General features: G+C 38.4%; 1 protein-coding gene across 1 annotated transcript in view; it reads left to right on the top strand.

Moving 5' to 3' along the window:
• The window catches only part of LOC146004340 (uncharacterized), a 168,993-nt gene that overhangs the window by 92,369 nt on the left and 49,423 nt on the right, over positions 1 to 27,201 (top strand). Inside the window, exons 2-9 of the mRNA XM_083143128.1 lie at positions 7,575 to 7,804; positions 10,467 to 10,593; positions 14,464 to 14,678; positions 18,705 to 18,875; positions 21,031 to 21,198; positions 23,166 to 23,355; positions 25,772 to 25,988; positions 26,841 to 26,996. Of these exons, the coding sequence (XP_082999254.1) occupies positions 7,575 to 7,804; positions 10,467 to 10,593; positions 14,464 to 14,678; positions 18,705 to 18,875; positions 21,031 to 21,198; positions 23,166 to 23,355; positions 25,772 to 25,988; positions 26,841 to 26,996 (1,474 nt within the window). The remainder of the gene's footprint in view (positions 1 to 7,574; positions 7,805 to 10,466; positions 10,594 to 14,463; positions 14,679 to 18,704; positions 18,876 to 21,030; positions 21,199 to 23,165; positions 23,356 to 25,771; positions 25,989 to 26,840; positions 26,997 to 27,201) is intronic.

Here is a 27,201-nt window from a genome sequence, read left to right on the forward strand (position 1 = left end):
CATCCAGACTTTAATATTGTTTATAAAGTAAAAAATCCTATGGTGATGCGAGTTTCTTTCGATATTTCTTTTACAACAAATGTCTAGGATATTTTCGACGTCCAGTTGGAATACGTGTGCATTTGGGGAGGAGAAGGTGAGAGGATTTGTTTTTCCTTCGTCCTGTAATTGTTGTTTTTTAGGAAAGTGTCCTGTAGTGTATAAAAGATAGGTTAGTGAGTGAAGATTAATCGGATTAGTGCGTTGTTACTTATTACACACACTGTTCCACGTTACCAAATGAGGATAAATTAAATGTGGCGCAACCACAAGTAGGGGGCGCGGGTTGGTTGGGGGGGGGAGGGTGCATTGCTGAGGTTGTTTTCTTCGATTTCTTGATCATATCTATACACTACCCATCATAGTAGCCGCCGGCTGCCACTGTGTAACATCATATCTCATATTCTAGTCGATTCGTGTTTTAAGATTTGGAAAAAGTTGTCTCAAATACAGAGGTTGATCCGACCGACATGTAAAGTGTACTTACCCTATGAAAAGCCGTGCCGCCATCACCGGCTGTGTTCTATGGGACCACTAGCATTATGGACTATCGCCCGACATTGCAATTTCCACTGCAACAAACTACGTTGGAACTCATGCATAGGAATTCCACCCCATTACTCCGTACAGGCTTTTCATACGCAGTGAGGGAGTGGGGGCGGCAATGTTGTAGACGTTGTTTTAACAGTCCAAACGCGCAAAAATCCATTGGACTGGCATTAGGGCTTTTGACAGGAATGCCATGAAAGGGAATAACACGGATTCCTGTTTCCTGCTCCATGTACTGTAGTCCGACCGGTATGTGCAGATATTTAGCTGAATTGTGCATTTTTTGTGATAAAAGCATGAAACTTTAAATGTAGTTTAATATCCACCATAATATCATTTTAAAGATTGGAGGCATTTAACATACCTTGTTCGTCAGTAATGGCGGACGTTTTCAAAATGGCGGCCGATTTATTAGTATATCTTTTGACTCAAGCGGTGTAAATTAACTTTTATTGGTCATGTTTGAAGATGTATCTTTGTTATTGGTCAAAGGAAAGGAACAGTTTCCAATAAGGCCTACGAAAGCATTCTAAATGTGCATTAATGACGAAAAATACCTTGTTTGCTTATGTTTAAGCGGCGCGTTTTTATAATAGCATGTTGTTGTTCAAACCGCTTCAGTTTTGAAGTCTGAAGTGTAATCGTTAAGTAAGTGTTATCAACACTTTAGTTAGTAATTATCTTATTTCACTGATGTGAGTTGTATAAATTCCAGGGGCAAAAACACAAACAAAGACTTAACTATTTAATGCTACTTGAAAGAGTCTCTTGCAAATCAACAATGGTATTAAATGTTATCCATTAATCAAATTGTTTTAATTTTCAAATTATTGCTTATAATCAGTACCTGAGAAAATACCAAAACATATGGATTTCATAAATGACATCTGCAAAGGGTGTCTTGTCCTTCGTCACAGCATAGACTACATAGTTGAGTACACGGAAGGTTTACAGGGAATCAGTAGGAAAATGATAGCATTGATCTCTTGCAAAGTTTGAAAGACTAGGAGGACAACCTGCATCAAGGAATCGAACACGCAAACGTCCACTTTATGATACTCGCTCTTAAACTCCATAAAGCGCAGCCTGCGGAGCTCCCTTCTGAACTCGAACGCCGTGAGGATAGGATTCTTGCTGGAAAATCACCTGAACATTTATCCACGTAGCCGCACTTCAAAATTTCCACCCGTGCCTCCCTCTCTGGTGGTAGTGTTAGCCATTTCGGCTTCCATTTGCTGTTCTTAACAAGCGTGGGTAGTTCTGGAGACTTTTCCAGGGCTCCACCCCATACATGGCCAGCCTAGTAGGCCACACGAAGGTGATGTTAGTGCAGAGCATCTCCTGTAGAGGAAATATGTTCAATATCTCTTCTTTTTTAACTCTTGGGGCGTCGTTGTCGTACTGAGCTACGATGTAGCGCCCTTTTACACATCGAAAGTATTCTCAGCATGAACTAGAACGTAGGTGTCAGTTCTTGAAAGGTGTTCCAGGCCACCCATGTTGAACGCTCTTTCTTCTCCTCGAAGCTTAGTGTTGGTCACTAATCGAGATAAGCGACTGTCTTTGGAACTAGGCAGCATTTTCACGAGACGAAACTAGATGAGAAAGACAAAAGTGCCTTCTCATGGGCAACGCTAGCTAAAAGTGGTGTTGCACCCACTTATGGCATGGAGAGCTGAGGTATCACTTCACTTTGCCTCACCCCTAGGTTCGTCCATATTCGTGGCATGCATATATTTGAAATTTTTGCTAGTTTCGCTTGCCACCATCAAACGTTCGCATCCAAGCTTCTAAGCGAAACTGATGGCAAGGACACTCGTTCTGAGTGCACCTTTCTACAATATGCAGGCAACACCATTTAATGCGTGCAGAAATATTAGTATCTGCTGTTCCTGAGAGCACGGTGAAAGTCAATCTGTGCTTGTGTGCACAGTGGCCTTTACTTAAACTTCGCAGGTAGACACAACGATTCGAGAAGACTGAAGTTTATAGAAAATTTATTTCATTTCCTCATCCACACGAAGGAACTGAAGCAAATTTTGGAGAACAATCCTTTGCTCTCCTACACCCCTTCAAAATGTCTCTCCTCTTTGCTGTTGTGAGGCTCGTGGTGCGATACATGTCAAAAACCACTTCTATTAGTCGAACTGGCTTGAACTGCGATGTTTGTCAGATGCAAACAAAGTTAATTACTGCCGCATCATCTATGAAAAGCATACCTACTCGTATTCCAGGGTGGTAAGTAAATTTCTCTAGACATGGCAACAAATCGGACTTAGCTCCAACCATTTACCGACAAAGGAGACCATTCGTCACTTGGCAAGAAAAATACATAACCGAGATCAAATTCTATCATGTTTCACTGGGATGAGCTGTTTGTTCCTTTTCGCGCGATTTTGTTCCCACAGGAGGACGACTGAAGAGAAAACGATTCTTTTCTTAAGTAAATTATTGAACGGCATTGTTCGATGTATTAGATAATCTTGGAAGAAATTACTGCATTTATTCCGTCCAAGTTCCTGGATGTCTCTTGCAGACTGAGCAACAGCTGCATCTGCCACTATTCGTGTGTCGGTTTTCTAAGTCCACTCGTAGGCGACACGTAGGATTTGACAGGCTTCACAAAAGATGCTTGTTTGCTGCATTAATCTTCGTGGTGCCGATTCTTCTCGGTCTCTTCAGTTCAGGTACCTTGAGTGCAGCGAAGAGTCTGGGGAGCAACGTCGCACATAACGGTACGGAAGGGAAGAAAGTGAGCGGGTGGAGCTAAGCAGTGCTGCTGCAAACTGCTGCTAGCTCCAGTCATGTTGTCCCCTCCTTGAAAGCCCGTCCCCTTATGAGTCACTACTTGCGCAGAGGACTTGTTTTTGTTTGCTTGCTCCACAGACTCTTGAGACAGACTAGAAGTAATTGCGCTGGGCTCTCCGTCAATCCTATCGCTTCTCCAGTCCCCTTGACTAACGCACTTTTTTGCTCGTGAGCCTTGTGAAGTAAATTTTCTTTCATAAAGCGACCACAAACACAATAACCTTCTCCCAGAAACCTTGGCTCATCTTCCCCTACATCCCATCAGCTCGGCCTACGGGGAAACCTGCTTCACTCTGCCCCTCCCTTACACGCGCGAGTACGATGCACACGACACACGGTTCTGCGCAGGTTCTTTTGCTTGTGATCTCACTATAAGAAATTCATCACATATTGTTGGATTCTGTTCTTTTAAGCTCATCTATCTCGCCGCGTACTGCGACACCATGGATTGATTAATTATGGTGATCCAGGGCAAAAAATATCCAAAAGTGAACCCAAGACTCCACGTATAGAGGAAAGTTGTATTTCTGGACAGATCGATCCCAGATGAGAACCTAACTCCAATTGCAGGAGGATCTCCCAAAAAGCAAAGTGTTTTTCACTCTAGGTTTCTGTGGTCTTGGGATCTTGATTGTTGTTGATCTTGCCTATGAAGGTCATAGGATTTGTGCTAAAGTTGCCTTGCGGAAGCTGTGACTTCATGTGCACCCTTCATATGTTTAATGAATGGGTACGATGTTCCGCTGCTAGCCACTTGAGCTACAGTTCATCAATTCAATTGGCAAGTATTTGCACTCTGCTACAATTCTAATGTTCTGCTCCCGAGGGTGTCGTGCCGCTTTTCTGTAAGCTGATGTCTCTTACATCGCACTTGTTAGTTTATCGGACTACCAACTCTATGGGTGGATTAGGCTCATCCTTCGACAGAAAACCAGGAATATGGAAAATATACACATTAGAAGTCTGTAAAGTGTAAGTTGTACATAAAGTTTGTCAAAGTGTGTAGTCATTTTCTCCATGATAGGTACAATAATAAAAAGTTAAACAAATATAATGGCTTCGATTTCAACATGATTCAAATCAGATTTAATTAATGCTAGAGCTCACCAGACGTTGATGCAATCCATTATTCTCATTGTGATACTATAAAGGCGTTATTAGTTATCGATGACATCAAGACAACAATCTGCAGGTTTCATATTGCTGCTTGATTATAACGTTATTATTTTTCAATAGGGTCCTTCGATGAAGTAACCTCAATGGAAGTGGCGTAAAAGAACCTTTAATTTAATGATAAAATGTAAACTATACAGATATAACTGTAGAATGACGCAGGCAAATCATAGGGTATCAAAATTAAAAAAAATCACCCCCTGTAATTTAGGCAACCAGCATTTACCTGTTATCAGACGTCTTTGATATAATGTAATAATTACTGTAATAGAGTCTCCTGCACTATTTGCCGTGACGACAATATAAAAGAAGTGACGATGGTATCAAAATGTAGCCCATAAGATGTACTGAGGATCCCTATGATGGCCATTTTGAAAATTGTACCCTCACCCCTTGCCATGGGGTATTGTCAATGCCATCAACCTTCAAAACGTTTGATATATTACTAATTTATAGACCAATTTTCATTCTTTTATCACAAAAATGCACAATTCAGAAAATATCTGCATATTGGCCCGACTATAAATTGTTCAGTCTTTTGTGTTTTTGCAAATGGAATTTATACAACCCATATATTCACATCCGTGAAATATGATAATTAGTAACTAAAGTGTTGATGACTATCGATTACACTTCAAATTTCAAGACTGAAGCTATTTGAGCAGCAACATGCTATTATAAACAATCTTGAAATACGGCCTCTCCGATGGCGCAGTGGTAGCGTCATCGCCTTGTAATCAAGGGGTCCCGGGTTCGATACCCGGTGGAGGCACATAGTGGTTCGGATCCCACTTTAAAACTGTAGGTCCAGTCCCGATTAGCATTACTGTGCATAAAGTCCACTTAAAACACTAACTCATCTCAATCTTTAAAAAGGCGCCCCTTAAACATAGGCAAACAAGGTATTTTTTGTCATTAATACGCATTTCGAATGCTTTCGTACGCCTTATTGGAAAGTTTTCCTTTCCTTTGACGACCAATAACAAAGATACATCTTCAAACAGGTCCAATAAAAGTTAATTTACATCGCTTGTGTCAAAATATATACTAATAAATCGGCCGCCTTTTTTAAAACGTCCGCCATTCCTGACGAACAAGGCATTTTAAATGCCTCCAATCTTTAAAGTGATATTTTGGTGGACATTAAACTACATTCGAAGATTCATGCTTTTATCACTAAAATGCACAATTTTACACATATCCGCCGTACCACTGATAAAACCAGAGGGATGATCTAGCGGTGTGGCTGGACGCTTTGTCCATGTGGATCCGCACCTGGTTCTTGTTGGCTCCGTATGACAAATATTTATATGCTACTTTACGTAATAAGAAACGTTATTTAAAATATGGATGGGCTAATTATATTTTAAGAATAATAATAATTTAGTTTTGTTTGGAAGTAGGTATAATATTTTTTCTTTGCATTATATTTAGTCAAGAATATTTATAAAATCAGTGGCATTTTAGTGCATGTTCAATATCTGATGTATTTAGACTTTTGATTGAAGATGCAACTTTGCATTGCGTAATGCGTTGATTTTTCTGTATATAACACCAGCTCGAAGATTCCACATCACATTTGCTTGATATTCTGTAAAGGCTATTTAGGTAATGTCCCAGAAGTAGAAATAAATGCTCCAGAAACAAAATAGTTGATTTTGTTTTAAGAAAGCGATCGCAAAATTAATTTGTCAAACTAATAATTTTAGGCTACACAGGACTAGTTACCTACATCAAGAGAACATACGTATAGGTGGGTTTAATGTGACATCAGGATGTGCACAGCAGCCATGTTTGCTCCCAATTTTATTTGTCGTTTTCAAGGAAATATCCAGCAAGTAGCGTTCATTACATCTGCACCAACTACACGTTTGTTTTAAATCACGAATGTCTGTGTTAGTGTCTCCCGCCCACCCGCTTGAATTCCTTCTGCTTACAAGAACTGGCCTCAATCATGGCTGCTCGATCCTACAATTCAACAGTTTGTGACGTAGGTGAACCACACCTATTGAATGTATTACAGTTACTCATTGAAAAGAGAATGAACTTTCGTGGTATATGTTTGTAACAAGTTGCTCATGTCTTGTAATCACCTACCAACCTCAAATTTCACTTCTTCTGTTACACCGGTGTGCATGGGAAAAAGTCACACGAACTCCAGTTTGGTTAGTTAAATTATTATTCCACTTTCAGACTAAGCACAGACACGAGTAAGTGAGCGAAGGAAAAGGGAATTCCCATACAAGGCCTTCCTTCCTGAAGGAGACGGGAACTAGGATTTTTCACTAATTTTGTTTTAATTAATTATGTAACAACATATTCTATAGAAAAGTAAAAACTTGTAATGATAATTAACAGGGAACGGATTTATATGTAGTAAAAATGTGCTAAATATGTAAATACTTATTTAGTTATTTTCACCAAAATATGGATTTAAATATGGACCTAAAATTGTAAAAATTTACCATTTTCATAATATAAGACAGTACACGAGCTACATAAAATACAGGAATATCAAGTGTTTTACGATAGCAACAGCAATGAGTTGCGAGGGTGTAAAATTGGAAAAATTTATATTGTTCGGATGACAGAAAACTTGTAATTAATGCAATTGGAGAGTATAAAAAAAAGGTCGTAAACTTTCGTTTGTTTAACGCCGTTTCGGACTTTGTCAGTTATTCGCAAGAAATTTTGTGTCGCACTGGAACATGTAGTTATTGCACGAATATGGAGTATATGATGAGAAATTTTCTGAAATATGGAAATAATATGTAAAATATGAGTCAAAACCTAATATACACAAATATGGAAAATAAAAACTGAATTTTGTGAGTCTACATGCCATGATGCGCAAAGATAATGCAAAACATAACTTATTTCAGCTTCATACATGAATATGTCTTTATATATAAATTCGTTAAATATTAGTACTATTCTTAGATGTTCTTTTTTCCACACACGAGTGACCAAGCACATATTTGATTTCGATCTTCTTTTTCTTGCAGGTTATTGGCGTCATGCCTACTCCTGGGCCTGGCGCATCCGAGCTCCAATCCGCGGCCCGCGGCTCGCACCCAGCACCTGCACCCGCCGGTGGAGATCGACCCCATCCCAGCAGGTCCGAAGGTGCAGATGCCGCACCTCACTCCGTCCGAAGTGAACGCTTTCATTGCGCAGGCGCAATCGGCGATCAACGAGAGATTCGATAAGTTGGAACCCACCATTTACAAGAAGGGTAAGAGGCGAAACCATCACCTATATTTGTTTCTTCGCTGTGCATTCTAAGCTCCCTTTTGTCCTCAAAAAATATGCATATTAATGGGGCATTCTATTGTCACATGTCACTGGTGGGTCTTCACTTAATAAAAAGTTTATTTTAATTTCTGAGAATTGTCAAATAATGGAAAATACATTATTTAAGACAACGAGTAATGGTAATAGACCTTTGAATATTCTAGTGGAGTTGAGGGGAAAATGTAACAGTGAAATGAGAAATTAATTGTTTTTTGGTGTCACGGGTGTGACACAATAGAAAACAAAAGTGAATCAAAAAGTTAAAATAAACTAACAATATATAAAACACCTTCTACTTTCTAACTAAATTATATATAATACTAGAATTTTTATCCAACAGAGAATATCAGATTATTCACTCACAAGAAATGATAAAGTTACATCACTGCATTTAATTTTAAAAATTGATCTATGATTGGTGAAACTGATGAATTTTCGTTATTCTGAATTTTGCTTGTACTTCTATTGCACTTTGTACATGATTTTTTTGTATTTTGTTTATTCTCCCTCGTATTAATCGCGATGATAAAGATGGACGTTGATAAGATTAGAGTGACGGTTAAAGGAGCGTGGGAGGCAGTTGCCCCTATTTTCTTGTCACGTTTTGCCCCCTCACTATGGCCTGTCCTTGCCCTTCCCCCAGTTTTGGCACACGCAATCGCCTCTACTGTAGAGTAATTAAGGAATGAACTGAAACATTACCCTTATCTTGCCCTGGAATCGAATCTTCAGTTTGAATTGAATTGATGTTTTAAGTCCAATTTATGCACATATAGGCTAATCGGGACTCGACCTAGAGTTTAAAGTGTGATCTGAATAACTTTGCAATTTGCCTGCACCAGGTATAGAACCCTTGATTCGAATCAAAATCTATGGTTGCGAGATTTTGAGTCTTGCGGCATGTGCAGTACGCTTTATTAAATAGAAATTGACTTTAATGTACTATTTTAAGAAATAACTATGAAGTTTTTGTGTTTGGTTTACACATGTCTCTGCACATATTTGATTTCCATCTTCTTCTTCATCTTGCAGGTTATTGGCGAATGCAAGTCGCGAAATATTCATTCTAAGAGATCATTTATCTTGTGCTCTTGTGTCAAGCGATTGGTTGAATATCACTTGCGATGAATTTACCTAGGAGATCCTAGAAAAAAAGAATATATCCAAGATTACGATAAGAGATTGATAAGATACAAAATTAGTCATGCTTTTCGTCTAGTGTGTCTGAGCCTTTGCAATTGTTATTTATGTTATTACCGTACTGTATTGTAAATGATCTATCACTTCTATTTTACACTCTTAATGAACCGTATAACGATTCTTGCCTACATTGTGATTATCATTACTTCAAAACTTGTTTATTATTATTTAACTGCCTGCGAGGTCTACCCCATTTTTCTGCTTTTAGAATATTTTATGGGTAATATGTTCTATTTCATTATTTTGAACAATACGGCCCTGCTAGACCGCCGCCACTGTTCTTATGCGTGGCATTAATTGTTTAAAGATACGAGGGTAATCATCTTTATTTTATCATATTGTATTGTGTAGCACGGTTGATTGTATCATTGCTGTAACACTTCTCGATTTTAGCAATCGTTTCGTATTGTTTTTCATGTGCATTTGGTAATTTAAATCTTATGGACTTTTACGGGGTAGAAAAATAATGAATTACTGCACGAGATTTGCACATCTTCAATTTATGTGGGTTCGTTACATTTGAAATTACGACGTCACGAGCGGCTAGGGACAGCCTTAGCACCTTGGGAGATATATACAGCAAACAGCAAGCCCGTACTCAAGGGGAGGCACGGGGGCCATGCCCCCCCCCTTGAGCAATAATTTTTTTTAATTTGAACGTATAAAAACCTATGAAAATAACGTTGATGATTTTTCAAATTTTGCAAGAATTTCGATTTTGTTCTTGCACAATTGAATTGGCTCCAGAATTCTGCAGTCTGCAATATTTGGCAATTTTAGTTTTATAACCCATGATGCAAGGGTATCAGACATCTCGATTTAGTCGGGAAAGTCCATTGCTTTCAATCCATGTCTCGACTTTTTTCGTCTCGGCTCGGAAACTACGTGCTATAAAGGAAGAGTCTTGAGCCACTGCAGACATTGTACTGATTATGTAGGACATTCTGTAGAATACTGTGCATATTTTAAAAATTATCTAATTTTTTTTTTATTAGTCAAAAACAGTTGTTTGACACTCGAGAAATAGGAACCCCTTCATTATTGAATGGTTTATTATATTACAGTGCCACTAATTTTTCACATTAATTTGCATAAGGGGAAATCTTGTATGCTTTTTACATTATGGAACAAAGGTTCTTCAATGACTGCAATACAAAACTAACTATATAAGGGGGATGTGCATTTAGCTCTCCACCAGTACCGTACGGTCTGATCCCTTTTCACCGCCACTGAGCAGAAGCATAACGCTTTTATCTTTGCCCAGAACGCTTAGTTCACAATTCTGCCAGACACCTGCCATCGCTAATGTACAATGTATATATGCAGCGAGCACACGATCGGCAGGTACCAGCAGCACCTACCGGTAAGAAATTCATTTATAATCACTATGTTGTTCTTCGCAGGGGCGCAGCAGCGACCAGGCACTCCAGCGTGGTTCATGGGTGCATCGCATCGCACCAAAGTCTCCGCCAGGAATCTGACGCGAATCGCTCTTGTGGCAGAGGAGGCCACCAAGTACATCAGGCAGGCGTAAGTCCTTTCTCCAGTTTCTAATAATTATAAGAATTTGTCTCTTGTCACAAAACCTTACCTGCAGCATTTAGCTCTAAAAATAGAAACCGGTATTCAAAAATAGTTTATTTTCTCATTGCTAACAAAACATTATGCGAATGATTGATTGAATTAAAATTGTTGGGTGTGTTGGCACATATGGCCATTTTGAACCCTTAAATGTATACGGAGAAATATCCCCTTATCTAAAATTCTTACTTAAAAATTTAAAACAAGGTGTACGAAAACCCTTGAGAAAAGTTGAAAGTGTAAGTTAAAGGGACCTGCACAAGACAAACACAAAACATTAAAATGATAAGAATAAATTAGAAGCTTTCTCACAGACAGTGGAAGAAACCAGCTCTTCGCAAGTGCTAAAACATTTTTCACTGTTGTCATCTCCCAAAAGAGATGACAAACAGTTTGGAAGATTAAAAGTCTGCCTGAGGGAAGCAAAATCAGCACATTCAACAAGAATGTGCCGAATACTTAACATTTTAAAATTTAAAAATTTATGAGTTTCCTAAGAAAGCTAGAACTCTTAGTAGAATTTCCGATGTTCCATTTCATAGCACATTTTCAGATGCATGCACCCCACACCCACCCGCCGTCACACAGAAAAGAAATAAAAAGAGATTACTGCATAACTGTAGTAAAAACTAATTAGGTTACGGCATTTCCTTCTTAGACGCACAAAGAAGCCTGAGAAAAATGTCATTAAAGATGTGAAGAAAACAAGTGTGCAGAAAGTGAATGCGTTAACTGTAAATGTAATGGGGAGGGGGAACGGTTTAACACACTTAAGCGTTGAAATGCATACAAAGTGGATATTCCATAGAAAAAAAATAGAAATGTGATTGACGTGTTTGAATCCATCACTGTTCCAAAAAAAGTTTTGGTTCGACGACTTATATGGATTCGATGATATTTTCAGTATTTTCCCAGAAAATGGTTGACCCAGTTTCGTCATATTCCAATTACAAATTTGATTGAACGAAAACAACCGTGTTGTTTAATGAAACACAAACTCAAACACTCAATTCTCCGGAAATGAGAAAGAAAACTATGCAATCAGCCCCTAAGAAAGCATGACTGACCTTCCATTCACCAGGGGAATTAAGTGGGCTGCTCTGTCCTCGACGTCACTAAATGCAGGACCTTTGATGCCTGCGGACGAATCTGAATTAAGGAGGATGGGAAACCAACAGGGGTAATCGTGATCTAGTAGCTCGTATCGTGCGATACGAACAAGTCTTTTGCTGTTGCAATTCCTTTGAGGAATTTTCTCGTGTATCATTGCGACCAATGGAAGGCTGCAAATAAACGACGATTCGTAATCCAATAAATACAGATATGGAATAAATTTAGACGAGGATGAGTGCTCCATTCAAATGCTCTTCATTTCTAGTGTATGCAGACTTCGAATAACCGAACACATAGCCTGTTGTGGATGATCTTGTGTACCGATCCAACACTAATCTCCATTGCTCTTGCTATCTAAGCTACAGTGATGCGGTGATCTTCACGAATAACTGCTTCAGTCGTAACCGTGACCGATCGACCAACACGTGGTTTGTCTTCCACACTTGTCACACCGCTTTTGAACTTATTCACCCACTCGTACACTTGGCATTTAGCCAAACACTTATCGCCGTAAATTATAGTCATTCGTCGATAAATTTCAGACGGGTTTACACCCTCAAAATGCAGAAAACGTATCACTGATCTCATCTCCGCTTTCGTACACTGTGTGACGGGCGCCATGATGGCAATCTACGAGGCTTCCGCAGTTAACGCAGGGATTTTGCGTCACGCGCTACGGGGCTTCCGCGGTTAGTACAAGGGTACATCCTAGAATAAGCGTATGAAGTTTCGTGATTGTGGACCTATTATAGGAGATTTTATTGCAAAATTCTGGTTATATATTGATTGCCCCTTGTATATATACTATTTTCCACCTTGAACTTCAACTTGATAGGACATAGATCAAATACCACTCCGTATGTAGCTATTTGCTTTATTGTTGTTATTCTCTGTTCACTTCGGTAAAATATACTTGTTCGGTCAGGAATGCATTAGGAGACACGTCTGGGTGTTGCGATTTTATTCCTGACTGACGTTATATGCTACTGCACACAATTTCACAAGGAAATTTCAACTTGCCAAACACGAACGCTGTACTGGCGATTACAATGGAACTGACATTATTGTCGGTCTTCTGTAGTATAGGAGAGCAAGCAGTCACACTTCAAGGACTTGCTCGTCAAAATGGCTGTTCCAAGCAAGAGCCTGTTGTGACTTGTAGGGACCAATCACGACTTCTACTTCCTCCATAAATTAATGTCGCCACAGCCAATCGGTTGCGGCCAAAGCAACTAATAAAAAAAATATACTATTATGATGTTTGTGGATGTTACATTTCGAAGGATTTTCACGATTGTGTTCAATGCATAAAACATGCATTAGATGCTTTTCATTCTCCAGTTCTGTACCTATATTTGATAAAGTTAATTCTCCAAGTGATGTGGGATTTGAAAATACTACAATTACCTAGGTACAAGTAACATATTAAAATAAAAGCCCATTTCAAAACAAGCGATTTTGAATTTGAATTTGAATTTAAAATTTTGGGTGCGTGAGCTATTTTGCATCCGTCACTTTATACGGGGTCCAGCCCCTTACCTGCACTAAAATGTAACTAATAACATAACTGTAACGTTGGAAGACTAAAATATTCTGACTTAGGTTAACAGAACTAAAATAAACATAACTTGAATGTCATGTCGTAACTAAAATGTTAAAATATTCTGATTAGGTTAAAAGCTGAGGCTGTAAAGCAGCACTCGGCACACACAAGGACAAAACACAGGACAACACACAAACAGTCCTACGAAGATTATACTGGCCATAGGTCAAGACGCCAGGGCCTCGTTCGTCCGCAAAATGCAGTCCAGGGTGTACTACGTGGAAATGAGGTTGACAATTGGGTGAACTACAAGCGATTTAAAAGAAGATAATTCTCGCGCAATTACAGTTATTATGAACAACATGGCGAATTTATTTTTCAAAATGTATTTTCTTTTGTGTGATTTATGGACACGTACGAAAGAGCTATCTGAACAAATCACAACTTGTATCTCCGTTATCTTAAATTTACATGATTGGATCTTTTTGAGCTGCATACAGACAGTGTATATGGATAATAAATAACATAAATATTATCATGACAGAGTCGAACCGGTCAGTCGACGTCCCTGGAAATTGCAATCATTCCAATTAAAAACAAAGAATGAATTTTATTATCTTGATAGTCGATAACATAAACAGAGTTGGGTTAAATTAAAACTAGTTAGCTCAAAACATTGACTGTAAATTGCAGGAACCAGACCATTTTCTTCCATTTAATCCAAAGAAATAAATGGTTCATGAGTTTCCAATATTTAAAGAAAATGAGATCCACATTTTTCTCCTAATATTCAAATTTTTGTTGATCGAGATGTGTAAAAGCAATAACATTTCAGTATATTAATGGCATGAAGTGTGAAAAATTAAGAAAAATAGTTGTGCAAGTCTGGTATATTGAGTAGAATTCTCTCAAGGATTTAATAATAATAGTAATAATAAAAGTAACAATAACAATAATAATAATAAATAGGTATAACATCGTTTATTGTGCATACATCATAATAATACAGGTATTATTTTATGATGATAATAATTATTATTTCGACCATTCAATTTTATATCAATGTCTTGACCCCCTTAAAAATATCTGGCTACACCCACTAAAAGAACGTAAAATTAAAGAGAACCCCAATGTGTGATAGATGTATTTATTATGCTTTCCAGATACCACCTGACTTCCGACCAAGTGGGCTACGGGATGCCCATCATGGACGTGAGGACGACGGCGTTGGGCAAGGGCTGCCCCGTGGAGGTAGACTTCCCCTGCCAGCCCCGCAAGTACAGGGCGTTCAGCGGGTACTGCAACAACGTTCAGAGCCCTCGGTGGGGGAACAGCAACACTCGCTACCTCAGGTTCTTCCCGGCAGATTATGGAGACGGTAAGTAACAAAAGTTTTTTTGTTTTTTAAATTTACGTCCCGGCAGATTATGGAGACGGTAAGTAGCAAAGGTTTTTTTTTTTAATTTACGTCCATGTGTGAGGAATGATACTCTCAAAGTATTCGATTAATTTGCTTTATTTTACTTCGCTTCTTGTGCCACTTTTGTCTAATTTGCGAAGATGGGGATGAGTGATGATATGATGTAATTGAAGAATGGATACTCACAAACATCTATCCCCAGCCCGGGATTCGAACCCGGGACCTCTGGCGTCATAGCGCGATGTGCCAACCACTCCGCCACGGGAGCCGGTTCGTTGTATTCGATAAGTGATATTCAATCTGATTTTGCACAACGTAAAAGAGCTGTTTAATTTCTTCCCAATCGTTTGTTGTTCTCATTTAATTTTTTATATATTATTTTTCAAACTCCATTTTCTAACACACGCAGTGATGACTGAAATTACGGGACAAACAAGACGAGATCCATCTCTCTAAACTAAAAAAAGCAAGCTAATTTTCACTGAAATAAACTGTGTTGGAATACTTTACTACATATAATTTGTGAAAATAAGCTTGTGTTTATTTGTATGAGTGCGTCTTTCTTTGTTGGTTTTTTACGTCGCTCTACCTAATGGGTTAATCACGATTCCCAGATTGACTTGTGTTTGGTATCAACCTACAACATACATGGAGCGTATAGAAAACGAAACGAAAACACGAACATTTTAAACACAATAAATGAAGACAGTAAATAGCCAGTGAGAGTGTATGTGTGTGGGAGGGGTGTAATAAAATCGGAAAATAATTGTGTCAAATCCACTCCCTTTTGTCCGTAAACTCAGTAGTTGTTACACATTATAACACTATTTGGTGTGTCCACCTGATACATGATGTCTCACAACGATGCCCTTAATCGCAATGTATTTGAAGTAAGAAAGGATAATATTCAATGTTGTACGAGTATTTTAAACAACTCAAAACTAGACGTAATATCTGGCCAAATCTTCGATATTGTTAGTCATCGTCTTCTGATTCACAAATTATGTATTCGTTTTAATATTAATAGCACATTTCTAACCTTCCTCACAGAGTAGCAACATAACCTTTCTTCATGCCCTCTCTGGGGTTCCACAGGGTAGTATTATAGAGCATATCTTATTCATATTATTCGTTGATGACCTTAATAACCATTTCAAAGCTCCTTCTAGTAATTACCTTCTTTTCCCAGATGATTGTTAAATTTTCAAATAAATCTCCACCTTCATCGATACTCACCTTCTCCAGAATGGCATAACAACTTTTACTTCCTGGTGTCTGACATGGGAGCTTACATTAAATCCTGAAAAATGTACTTCTCTCACCGTGTCTATCAAAAGGAACCTCTGAAAGTCATCTTACTACATCTCTGGCAATAACATCAAAGCCAATGGTAACGTCGTATCCGGGTTCGATACGTGGACGCACATGGCACAGTGGTTCGGACCCCACCTTAAACTGTAAATCTATTCCCAATTAGCCTTTCTGTGTATAAAGTGGGCTTAAAACATCAAAGCAGTACACTCTTACAAAGACCAAAGACTCTTACAATGTCGACCAAAGATCACATTTGAGGAACGCACTAAAGACACTCTTCGAATTAAGCTTTTTACGGAGGGCGGGGATGGGGATGCCCACTAGTGCCGTATTTGTGGTTTTATTTTGGGAGGTACGTGTTTTTGGAGGCTATGCCCATTTCTATACATGTTACCAATCAGTAAATTAACTATTGCCTTGCGGTTCTTGGTACCTTGGAACTTTTGGTTCTACCCTAGGTCATTAAATCTTATGATCATATTTACACGTAATATCCTATATACACTATACTCTAAGAATTCCAAAACTCATGCACGAAAAGAGCAATCGAACTATGAACACCGAAAACTATTCTATTCTATTGCCGAGTTCAAACTTAAAGTCAATCTAATCTACTACCTACATGTTTCTTATGAACACATTAATACATGTAAAATATCAGCACTATGCCATGAAAACCTAAGTGGAAAACAGCCTGCTGTTGTCTTTGCTCGGTGAGGTTGCTCAGTTGCAGAATGAAGTCCTTCTTTGATCCACAAGGCTGCATACTGAAGGGAAGTATTTGATGACTTGACTATTAATGGACATGAATGATTTATCAATTGTGTTTCATACATAGTTGAGAAATGTTATGTGCTTTCAATTCCATTTTCTTTAAGGGCAGGCACGTAGCCAGGGGAGGGCTAAGGGGGCTGAAGCACACCCTCAGATACCCTACAAATATTTAATTTTAATAGTGTATAGTAATAATAATTTTAACTTCCTTAGCAAGATTAAACATTAGTTCGAAAAAGGTTTAGTGTAGAATAGAGCAACAAGCTTATATTTTATATTCTACAATTTATTCCAAAGAATAAATGGATTCACAGCTCCCAAAATTTATACTTTTCTTTGTGAGAGATCACACAATATAAACTGTATGAGTAAAATTTACCACTAACTTTTAAAGTCCTTTTTGAACGGAATGTGTAAAGGTTAATAACAAAATACAATAAGTATGAATTTCAGTACACTACACTAACTGTACAAAATGTAAGAATAATAATGTCACTCATACGGCGGATCAAGTAGCAAAGTCCCTCCATTTATATAATAATAATAATAATAACAAATTTGGATAAAATTGGTTTATTTTTAATAACTTAAAATAGTTATTATTGTAAAATGACAATTATAACCGTGTTATTGTTATTATTATTTCTACTAATCAAGTTTTATCAATGGCCTGCCCCCTATAAAAATATTTCTGGCGACGCCTCTGCTGAAAAGAGATGAGTCTCCCTCTCCCGAAATAAGATCCTGGTTACGGGCCTGTTTGAGGGGAATAAAAACATACCTGACAGGGATAAAAATAATTTACCTTTGCCGGGGACAACATTTTTTGTTTTTAAATTTTATATTCACACACTGACTGAAGGTATCACAAAAGAGATCATGCAACTGTTAGTACAGTATTGTTTTACTGAAATTAGTGATATCTCAGCCCTCACCTTATGCTTCAAGTCATTCATTCCCACAGTAATTGAATATTGGTCTCCAGTGTTGTGGTCCAATGTGGTCCACTTAGTCCAATGGTCCAATGTGGTCCATTCAGCTCACTAGCATCGACTATAATTCGTTACAGGGTTCCCTCATTAGCATTTTTCAATAGATAGACTTCCTATCAGAATAATTTCAATTACCTATAAAAATTGTCAATAGCAATATCTGCTGCAACACACTCCTTCGGGAATTCCACTTTCGAGTACCTATGCTTAAAACACATAAGACGAACCTATTTTAAACAGAAAAACCTGTACTGAAAATTCAAAAACAATTCCTCTTCCACAGACTTCCTACATAATATAATGACCTTCAATAATGAACTGATCTATTTTTCTCAGTATGTCTTTCGGTCTTCCATCAACAAATGCTGCTTAATAATACCAAATAGTGTCATCTTTGATTTATATTTGTTAATCCTTTTTGTTTTGCTTTCTAATATTTAATTTCGCTCTTTTCATTGTTGAGAATTTCTTAATTAATTAATTAAGCTTTGAATGTATACTCATTACTCCGTATGTTATTGTATGAATCTTTCAGACAAGGGTCTGTTGTAAGAACGATCCTTGAGTCCGAAACACGCCCTCTCTAATAGAGATGATTTTTATTATTGTTATTTTTATTATTACTATTATATAATTTATCAATAAATGACATGTAGATATACTCCGTATCAAGCTGAAAACTGGAGCAACTGTGAAATAATTAGGTAGATGGGCATAGACCTTCGTTTGTCTAGATTCCTTGTTTATTTCCATTTTTTGAAGTTTTTCCCCTTTCCCGTAATTTTGGGCTCCAAATCTCCACGGTGTGGATAATTCCCTGGCTGGGAACATTATTGAGCATCATAAACCATGTAAGATCTTACCTAGAGAATGTTTTCCACATAGTTTGTATGTCTGCCAACAGGTGTCAGCGTTCCGCGGCAGGATGCAAGAGGGCAGTTTCTCCCGAGCGCCCGAGAGGTGTCTCTAGCGATTCACCGCGACGCAGATCTCCCGCACCCTCACCTGATGGCGCTGGCAGCGGTCTGGGGAGAATTCGTCTACCATGATGTCTCGCACACACCACAGATGTCAGGTCAGTAGCTGCAGGTACGAGAAGGAAAGCTTGGCTCCGACCACACCTCTCGGAACAAGACTTGTTTGAACCTAATTAATGATGATGTATTTATCCTTATTTTTATGAACAAACAACTTCGTGATTGAAATATGACCAACTCTGCAAAGAAAAATAGGACGAATTGCTTTTGGGGGATGCCAAATCAGTGGCGTATTTGCGATTTCATTTCGGGATATATATATATATATTCAGGGGTATGCAAATTATTCATGTTACCAATTAGTAAACTAAACTATTACCTTGCGGTTCTATTGTCGGATTAAAAATTTTAAATCTCTTTCTCTTTCTGGCTCTACAGCCCTTGGTGGGCCTTGGCCTCCTCCACAATCAGCCTCCATTCCAATCTGTCATCAATTCTTCTCCTCCATCCTTTAATTTTCATTGTTCGCAAGTTTGCAGCGACGTCATCTATCCATCGAAGTCGTGGTCTGCCCTTTCTTCTTGCGTGGTGAAGCTTTTCTTTCAACATTCTTCTTGGCATCCTATCGTCCATCATTCTCTCCACATGCCCCAACCACTTTATTCTCTGGACTTTGACAAATCTCACTATATCTTGGCATTTTATTAAATCATCTAGCTCTGCATTACATCTTATTCTCCAGTCGTCATCTTCCCTCACAGGTCCATATATCTTTCTTAATATTCTTCTCTCAAATATTCTGAGGGCATTTTCATCTGACAGTTTCAAAGTCCAATTATCTGATCCATAAGTGACAACTGGTCGTACCAGTGTCTTATAAATTTTAAGCTTTGTATTTCTTGCGATCAGTCTATTTCTAAACAACTGCATATTTGCAAAATATGCACGATTGCCTGCCTGTATTCTTTCCTTTATTACTTTACTCATATCATTATCACTATATACCATTGTCCCCAGATATTTAAAACAAGGAACTCCCTCAAACTTATTATCTCCAATTGTCAGATCTTGAGGTGCTCTTCTGATCTCAGAGTTAGACATTCTCATATACTTTGTCTTTTTTTCATTTACATTGAGCCCTATTTTTATTGCTTCTCTTTCCATTTGCTCATAGATTTGCTTAAGTGTTGTTATTGTTCTAGAAATGATTGTAACATCATCTGCATATGCACATATTTGACTGGATTTTCCAAATATGGTTCCCTTTTGGTCAACTACATTCATTACTTTGTGCAATGCTAGATTAAATAATACTGCCGAAAGGCCATCCCCTTGTTTCACTCCTGCATTGAATTTAAACTCTTCACTCAGTTTACTACAAACTTTCACTCAAAATTTTAAATACTAGAGTTAAAGCGGCCCCGGCGCCCACCCAGCATCGAATAACATGGGTACCTGGGGGAAACCCTGGGGGGTAAAGGCGGTCAGAGGCGTGATGCTGATCACATCACCCCCACTCACGACCTGATCAAGAAAGTGTGGGGCGTTACCTCCACACCCCCTATACGCCTTCATGGCGTGCTGCTATGCACAGGGGAACACTTCACTTTTTTTAAAAAAATACTAGAGTTTGGACTCCAATTAAAAATTAACCAATTGACCTCTCGTATAAACGAGCTCTATCAAAATTTAGCGTATTCAATTATGCTAGCCATTTTTTCCGAACATGCCTTCTATTTTTTATAGTCGTGAGAACAAAATAGGGCCGCTTTTTTAGAGTTTTGCAAACGATCGCAGTCTTTGAAATTCTATAAATCAAAAACGAGTTGTCCGATCGTCATGAAATTTTGGTATGGTGCAGGCAGAAAGGGTTGAAACCCAATTATTAATTTTCAGATTTTTAAAATTTTTCAAAAAACTGTTCTTATCAATTTTGCGAAACAACTATTCCTTGGTATTGGATAGTCCTGAAGATACAATATTGGTGTTGCTTTGAAGCTCTTTGCATATGTTTCTTTTAAATCCATCTTCATTTTCAATTTGCATTGCAAAACTGACACATTTTTATTGAATGAAGTAAAAATGTACGTGGAACGTGGCAACACTGCAAGCGCTGACACTCAGTGACAGCCCGCACTTTCCACGGTTCAACAAACATCACTGGGTGAGGTGGAGCCACATTCCACGTATGTCTTTACTCCTTTGAATACCCTCGTATTTCTAAGTGTATTCTACTAGTGTTATCTCTTGCAGGGTTCCAAGGTCAACGCTTGAAGTGCTGTGGGGTGAACTTCAGCGAGTTCCACCCCGAGTGCTTCCCCATTCGCATCCCTGAGAACGATCCCGTCCACGGCAGGCAGGGGGAGAAGTGCATGGAGTACGCACGCTCCGGGACCGCCCCTCGCACAGGGTGCACGCTGGGTAAGCAGCTCCTTCAAGTAATGTAGGCTATGCTTATGACATCTGAGAGAATGGAACATTCGTGCCATTGAATCCTTCCAGGCGATACCTTAATCGATGTCTTATACAGGGCGAGTCAAAAGTCAGGTTACATAGGAAGTTATCTTTGTCTCGTGAATGGTTGAATGTCCAGTTTCCTGGTGCATGGATCGGTCGCTGTGGTCCCGTTGAGTGGCCACCGTGGTCACCAGACCAATGTTTTATTCCCTTTGGGGTCATTTAAAGGCGGTCGTCTACTCAGTTAAGATTCAGAACAACCAGCATCTGAAGGATCGCATTGTGCAGACATGATTATGCCGGACGTTGTGCAAAAGGTTCTGGAGAACTGGTAACGCCGTACGCACAAACGTATTGATGTTCAAGGCGTACACATTGAAGATATACTATTAATGCCTATGTAAACTAACTTTTGGCTCACCTTGTATATCCAGTTCAGTTTCTTCGGATTTTATAATGCTTTCTTTCCAAGCAAATTTTACTATTTTTACTATACATATAGAATTAAGGGGCCTTCTTTCAATAACTCATATATTCTAACGTTTAATAGCTATTATTCTTGTTGCTGCTATTATTACTATTATCATTATTAACTGGATTACGGTTAAACAAAAATGTGTTTCTATATGGCTTTCATATTTGAATTATAAGAATTATTACATTAATGAATTTGAAGAAGCAATACTTCTGTATATTCAATGGCAATATGGCGGAGGTAGAATTTGCCATTGAAAATTTTCTAATACAATCCACTTATCGCGTTAGAGTTAGGTAACACACACAACGTCTTACAGGGAAGCGAGTATTTCAGGCTCTAAGTGTCCCATTTTTATTGCCTGTGACGAAAATATCTTTGTTATGAAAAGAAATTGTCGAAATGACAAAGGAAACTCGCATCATCATAGGATTTTTTTATTTTTATATTTTTAAAAATGTCTGGATGGCTCTCTTGGTGCATCTATCTACTTGTATTATCAAAAATGTTCATTTAACTTTGGAAAAATACTAGGTTCGTTTCTCTAAAAGTAGGCAGAAATTACTTCCCTTCCCCAACGGGTCTTACAAATCAGTCGTATTTAGCTACTTTTCTCTGAAAGTGGCAACTGTGTCAACACTGCGAAAGTTCCCTCGCCGTGCCAGGCGAAGACGGGCACGGTTTCTTATGGGCTAAACCCGCCCCCTGCCGCTTTGTTCTCGGCTCATGGTGGAAATGTTTCTCGCGGAGATTTGTTCAACCCTCTGCACGTGTGTCAACTTGGTTAGGCCAGATCTTGGGCGGCACGGACTGATTGCCTCACGAGGGTACGAACGAAACAGCTGACAATGCAGTGAGGTGGTTGGGGCGGTCGTCACGTCAGCTTGACCGATTGCAAGGTTCTAATGTCCTTGTATGCAAACTATCAATGTATTCATTTAACAATACTTGGCGAGGTATGCGTTTCTTCTGAGGGTAGTGCCATGGCACGGCGGTTCTACCCCTTGAGCAGCCGCTGCTGTACTCGAATCACGAACCGCTGATTGTAAGCATGAACTCAGACTGAAAGCACACGTCCGTACGATTGGCATTTAACGGCATAATCGCCCAGACCCACGGCCAAGCCCACGCAAGGACTAGAGAGACTGTGGCGCCATCTCCAATGACGTCACCGTGCTTCTCATACACCAAGGTATGTCATATGACCGTAATAAATTTCACTACAGTATGACCAATAGTTTGATTTTTATAAGCGAAAATCAGGGACCGAGAGCGACTGAATCACCCTTGTACATTCTTGATTTAACACTGGACAAAACTTTATACTCATATATACATCTAAAATGTGAAAAATATCCTAAATTGAACACTGCTGTAACAGTCGAAAGCTAGTCTAAATAAGGGAAGAGAACAGAAGCGTTAGATTGGCTCATTCACGAATTGCCTGTTGTTGCAGGGCCCAGAGAGCAGATCAACCAAGTGACAGCCTTCCTGGATGGGTCGGTGGTGTACGGGAGCTCCGGCGAGGAGGCGAACGAGCTGAGGACCTTCAGAGGCGGACAGATGAAGACGCAGCCGGGCCGCCGGAAGCCTTTGCTGCCCCCAGAGGAGAACAGCGTCGACTGTCGTGGAAATGCTAGCCAGAGGTAAGTGCGTTTTCATGTCATTGTAACATGTGATAATTACACTGTACTCCAAGTTGTTACGATCGGCAGACCGTAGAGCTGCTGACAGGGTGGATAAAAATTATGAATTTTATTTTAAAAAATCATTTGTGATGATTTCTTAATTTAAATCGACTTTTTTTTTTAAAAAAAAAACACGCTTAATTACTTGTATGGTTTATGGCACCATACATATAGATAGGGGAGATGCGGGTAATGGCGGTCACCTAAGGGAAACCTTTTGTTACATCCAAGAAAAGCCACTAAATGTCTGCACAAAAATCGCACCCCATACTGCATTCTTTGTACTATGAAACTACCTAGTCAAATTCATCGAATTCTTTCTTACTTTTTAATCAATAATAAAAATCTTAACCAACTGCTTTGACCGCAATTCCCAACACATGCAGGTAATAACGGTCACTAGGTTCCTGGTATATACAGTCAGAAAACATTTTGTTTTTTCAAGTTTCAAAACATGTATTTCAATTTTACTCATTACAATTATGATCTATATAAGAAATTACTTGAATTTATAGATATAAAAATAATAAAAACTTCGTCTGTAATCAAAACTGATAGGCAACAATTAAAATTACGTCTTCTAAAAAAAATGTATTGTCCTTTCGGAAGTTTTCAAATAATATAAAATAAGTTTTAAAAAAAAATAGTAAAAATTAACCTACAAAGAAGAGACAGAAATAAAAATAAGTTTACTGACAACATTTAATGACACTTTTTCATACAAGAATCACAAACAAAATCTGCAGCATCTTCATAGCCAAAACACTCTGAATGAGCCGATATGCCACACCCCCCTGCACTGATACCACATTTCATTATTCCTTCCGAAATCTTCACAATAGAAACACTTCACATGCTCACCATCTGAACCGTCGTCAGGCAAATCATCATCGATGTCGTCATCACAAAGTGATGCTACTCCCAGATCTTCATCCGACGATGACACAAGTGATTCTTCATGAATTTTCTGGCTACGTTTTGTTGCACACAGTTTTACATGATTCCTAATTATTTGGTCAAACCAGCTTAGAAACAGTAGACACTAGCCTACAGCCATCATACCAAATATTACACTTTCTGGTTGTTGCAGGGAATTACGGTCACATGCAGGGAATGTCGGTCAGTGTGACTGGGATTCCCTGCACTGACGCCATCACAAAACAAAAATCGAGGTCATGACAACTATTAATATTTTCTCAAACTAATACCTCCACATCATAGAGCACTTAGTAGGTATTGACACCTAAAATAATTAGAACAAAGTAATAATAATAAGGTATACTTACTGTTGTCAATGTGATGTCCAAAGTTTACAAGAAAAACACTCGAAAACGAAAATTCCCTCTAACTGCGTCGAGCATTCGCATACAACTGAACCAATGGCGAGGGTGTTTCTCCAATCCCTCGAGCAGATAGCAGCACTAGTTGGGAGTCTCCACTGTTCTTTCCAGCTGAGAAAACAGGGTGACTGCGATTCCCAACTGACCGTGATTATCTGCCTTTCCCCTATATGTTTTTTATACAAATGATTTTTCTGGTAAACGATCCTGTAAAATATTTGTACAGTTTGATTAAAGCAAAACAAAAAATACATGTAAATATACATTTTTCTGTTTTTGGTAATGTATATATGAACCTACTATGGAAACTTTTGTTGGGTGTGTTACTGAAACTTTAATACATAATTTCAGAAATTTTTCTTCTAGTGGAAATAAAACATTCTGGATGAACTACTCTATAATTACAATTTTAAAAATATCTTTATAGTCTTTGTAGCTGAATGTTGTCAATTTCTTAATGATACTTTGCAAAATATCAGGTACCACGTTTATTTACAGTTTAATGATAATGACATTATTTACGCCTTAACATGACTAGTATTTTGTATATTATTGTACACCATATGTTTGATATTTTTGCATATGAAAATTATTGAATTTTAAGTCAAGATAAATTTAAGTGTGTTTACAATAATTGTAATATGTAAATTATTTACATATTACATTTCCTTTCGTATGAGCTTCAGCCCATTAGTACATATATTTTGTTTCCTTTCTATTCCTTTCTTAGAGCCTAATAAACATCATTAAATCATTATGCGATTAATGTACTTTCTGTTATCCACAAAACCCTTATGCATATTTTTTTCTATAAATTAGTTCTTTAAAATTATTAAATCAGAGATTTTTTTTTTAAATCACATGATATAAATCAGCGTGATATAAATCAATCCATTTTAGCTGCTGGTAATTTTGAAATGTGAGATCCAACTGCAGAGTGAAGAAAATCGATAACGTAACATTTAATGAAATATGGTGTGGAAGAACTTTTTGAACATCCTACACCATTTAACATAATCCTTTGTTGCTTTCAGGTGCTTCAAGGCCGGAGATTCGAGGGCCAACGAGCACGTGGGGCTGGCGGCGCTGCACACCCTGTGGGTGAGGGAGCACAACCGCGTGGCGTCCGCCCTCCAGTCCATCAACCCCCACTGGGGAGACGAGACATTGTTCCAAGAGGCCAGGAGGATAGTGGCGGCCGAGATCCAACACATCACGTACACCGAATATCTGCCTGTGGCTCTTGGCCAAGTAAGTTTATTATTAATGCTTTAGAATATAATTTGCATTATCTACAATTACAAAAAAAGGGTAAAGGTAAAGTTCTCCCCTGTGCTTAGCACCACGCCATGATCCGGTCGTGAGTGGGGGTAATGTTATCAGCATCACGTCCCTGACCGCCTTTACCCCTCAAGGTTTCCCCCAGGTACCCTGTCATTCGACGCTGGGTGGGGGCCGCTTCCAACGTTAGAAAAGTTCCCGGATTTGAACCGACCGGGGATCGAACCAGGAACCTTTAGCATGGTAGCCAGACGCGTTACACTACAATTACAAAGCATTATAAAATTCCACGGAAACTTTCAATTGAAGGAGATAAACATACTAGGTATCTCTTCTAGTCGTGCAACACACTCTTTGTAGTCTTAAAACAATTTAAACTGTCTTGTAACATTTAAATATTCATCATATGTTTGAGTGTTCATCATGTGAATAACAAAAGGTTCAAGGAAATAACACCAGCTCAAAGTATATAAAATATACAAGGTAAATATATTAGAGTAAAATGTTTATATTCTCGTTACTGGCTTGTAAAAAGGTATCCACAGTACTTACCCAAAAGTGCACTGCATTCAATGTGTGTAGATTTCTAAGGATTTATCATTTAAAAATTCGAACTCATTAGAACTAATAGCAATGCTTCTTTTAATTCAAAACGTTGAGAACATTAAGGGCAACATAATAGAATAAATATTAAACAATTAAATAATTAAATAAATGTATAAACAATCTCTCTCTAGACTAGAACCTTAATATATTATTATAAAATATTTTACTATATCTTATCTTACCTTCTATCCTCATCTAACTCATCACTTGTTCCAGAATACTGTTGACAGGTTCGGACTGCAGCCGCAGGCGTCTGGCCATTTCACAGGCTACAACATCAACCTGAATGCCGGGATCTCCAACAGCGTGGCTGGGGCAGCCCTGAGGTTCGTCACATCCCTCATGCCCAAGAGCATCGAGTACTTCGATAGGGTGAGTGCTCTAATTTTACTCTTCTCTATGGAACAAGAACAGATCATGTCGAGAGAAAAACGATAAGGAGGACAAATTTGCTTTGACAGTAGCACGATTTTTCATTTTATATTTAACTGTGTATAATATTATATAATATAATGCATAATGCATAATGGGTGTCCTAGCAAGAACGCAAGTTGAAGTTTTCTACATCATTACAAAG

Source organism: Lepisma saccharinum, chromosome 21 (assembly GCF_977018435.1).
Source record: "Lepisma saccharinum chromosome 21, izLepSacc3.1, whole genome shotgun sequence".
NCBI classification, from domain to species: domain Eukaryota; kingdom Metazoa; phylum Arthropoda; class Insecta; order Zygentoma; family Lepismatidae; genus Lepisma; species Lepisma saccharinum.